This window comes from Gymnodraco acuticeps, unplaced genomic scaffold (genome assembly GCF_902827175.1).
Source record: "Gymnodraco acuticeps unplaced genomic scaffold, fGymAcu1.1, whole genome shotgun sequence".
In the NCBI taxonomy this organism is placed as follows: domain Eukaryota; kingdom Metazoa; phylum Chordata; class Actinopteri; order Perciformes; family Bathydraconidae; genus Gymnodraco; species Gymnodraco acuticeps.
In genome coordinates this window covers 77,709-80,308 of record NW_022991562.1, presented here as the reverse complement: position 1 = coordinate 80,308, position 2,600 = coordinate 77,709, and the positions used below count along the sequence as shown (strand labels likewise).

Here is a 2,600-nt window from a genome sequence, read left to right as displayed (position 1 = left end):
ACCTCTTGCAATAACACACACTGACCCCCCCCCCCAGTCTCTGAACTTGTCAAAAGTCAGAATTTTGAGATTTTCTGAAAAAATCGAACATTTTGAGAAAAAACTAAAATAACCGGTATTCCTCCATCTTGTGACTGTGTAACTCCCTCTCTTGGATATCAGCATGTGAAGGACACTGTTCAGGAACTAGTTGATGCTCTGTATGTGATGACTACTTCCATTCTGGAGAGGATCACAGATACATGGATCCTGAGACTGAAGATCAAGCCGGGGTCCAGGGATATTTCTCTAACAGATAACATGGCGTTTCTCTCTCTCAGGTGTGTATACCTGTGTGGCGTGGAACATGGATGGCGCCGACACGAAGAGCGTCTCGGTGTCCGTTGACTCTCAGGGGGGCTCGTGGTCGGGAGGGGATCCCAGCAGAGAGGCCTCCTGGCTGGGGAACTCTTCAGGAGCTTCAGCCTCTCTGGTGGTGCTGGCCAAGGTACCTGCTCTGTTTAAAATATAACAATAAGAGTGTTTTAAAGCTCTCCTATCATGCAAATGTGTGTCCCCGGTGTGTCGAGGAACTCACAAAGTGTCATAAAATAAAACCCTCTCTCTTTTCCTCCGTACCCAAATCTCTAAAAACGGGGAACAACGGAGCTGATCCAGATTTGCGTCCGATATCACGTAATATCTGAAATGTGGACCCACGGCCCAATCAGAAACGTTGCTATCAGAAACAATGCCCGTCTGTTTTGGACGTAATATGGTCGGTGTTTATATTAGCATCGCTAACACTCAGAGCTAACCTGTACTGGAGAGCATGTGTGTGAAGAAGCAGGAAGTAAAAAGGAACTCACCTTGTGGTATAACCGGCAAGAGAGAAAGCCTTTGAGCTCCGTACTGTTTCAGAAATAACCCTTGATGTGGTTTGGAACATGATGGCGTTTCATCACGGCAGAATTTAGCCGAGTAGCTGCCGGGTAATTCTGAGCAGGCACAAGCTCCGCCTCCTCTAACCCTTTTTTCAAGCTAAGGACCCAGATCAACAATTCTCTAACAGCTGAAACAGAGGGATATGAGGGATTTCTAAAATGCATGATCTGTTTGGTATTTTGAGCAAAACACATCATAGACATGTTTTTATATTTTTTTATATATCTGAGACCCATAATATATGCCTAAGAACAGCGTGATAGGAGACCCTTGAGATCATATATTGTATCTTGGTGTTGGTAATGATTACTAAATGATACGTGTTTCCTGTGCAGGTGGTGCACGCCCAGTCGGTGGTGTTGGAGTGGAAGTTGTTTCCCAGCAGAGGAGCTTCGTCTGCGGGTCAGAGCCAGCAAGACCTCCCTCTGACCCGCTGGACCAGCGCCACGGTGCACATCGACAACCCTCAGATCAGCTACACTGCCAAGGTGAGCACACACGCTCGAAGAACTATTCAAAAGGCATCGAAAAAACACAAAACGTTTCATAAAATACCCCACAAAAAAATCCACTTTTAAGACATTTTAACCAAACACTTCAACACATTTGAAAAAACAATCCCTTGTCTCTCCTCAGGTTCCAGTGGATGTTCAGGAGTACAACCTGACTCACCTCCTTCCTGCTACAGAGTACCACGTATGCCTCACCGTCTACTCCTCCCCTCTCTTCCCCTCCTCCTCCCCTTCCTCCCCCGTCCACACTTCCTGTCTGAACGTCACCACGAAGGAGGCGGGTTTCTCCGTGGAGTTGGTGGCGTCTCGGCGCAGCAGCGTGGCGCTCGCCGCCGTCATGGGTTCGATGTTCGCTCTGTCCATCATGGCGCTGCTCGTTTTCTACATGGGTCGCAGAGTCCAACAGCACAAATCCTGCGGCCACTCGCTGAAGAAATACATGCAACACGCCACCTCCATCCCTCTGAACGAGCTCTACCCGCCATTAATCACGCTGTGGGAGAGCGAGGCCGAGAAGGACAAGGAGGACAAGGAGGATGGAGAGAGAGGGGAGGAAGCTGGGGGGAGTCAGATCGACACCACAAAGACGTACATGTGGTAGCGGGAGGGGGGGTTAGTCGACAGAAAGACAAACTTTTAGAGAGCGGCAAAGAGAGATCAACACAAGCCTTCAGACACCAAACACAACACGACTACCAGCAGATTCTGGTGTTTTTATTGATTCATTAATCACAAACTCTGTTAATTTACAGATGTTTTCATATGTAAATTGTTACTGAAGGTCGACTAGACTTTATATAAGCGTCCAGCTGATCAATCAGAGCAGACTGGGCTCTGGTTTCAGACAGAGGGTGAAAAAGGGTAGAGTAGAGACACTACATACTGATATACACCTGAACATCAGCAGGAGAGGACTCTTTAAAGTAGAGAGACCACATACTGATATACACCTGAACATCAGCAGGAGAGAACTCTTTAAAGTAGAGACACTACATACTGATATACACCTGAACATCAGCAGGAGAGGACTCTTTAAAGTAGAGATCATCTACATACTGATATACACCTGAACATCAGCAGGAAGAGGAACTCTTTAAAGTAGAGACACTACATACTGATATACACCTGAACATCAGCAGGAGAGGACTCTTTAAAGTAGAGACA

The 2,600-nt window shown here is 46.9% G+C and overlaps 1 protein-coding gene across 1 annotated transcript; it reads left to right on the top strand.

Annotated features, from left to right (window-relative positions):
• Positions 1–320: 320 nt before the first annotated feature.
• Positions 321–2,374, top strand: si:ch211-180f4.1 (leucine-rich repeat neuronal protein 1; the record flags this gene model as incomplete). The annotated part of the gene is given in 3 exon segments (XM_034197326.1): positions 321–487; positions 1,260–1,412; positions 1,561–2,374. Coding segments are annotated over 3 exon segments (797 nt in total), but the record flags the coding sequence as incomplete, so codon positions are not given.
• Positions 2,375–2,600: the final 226 nt, after the last annotated feature.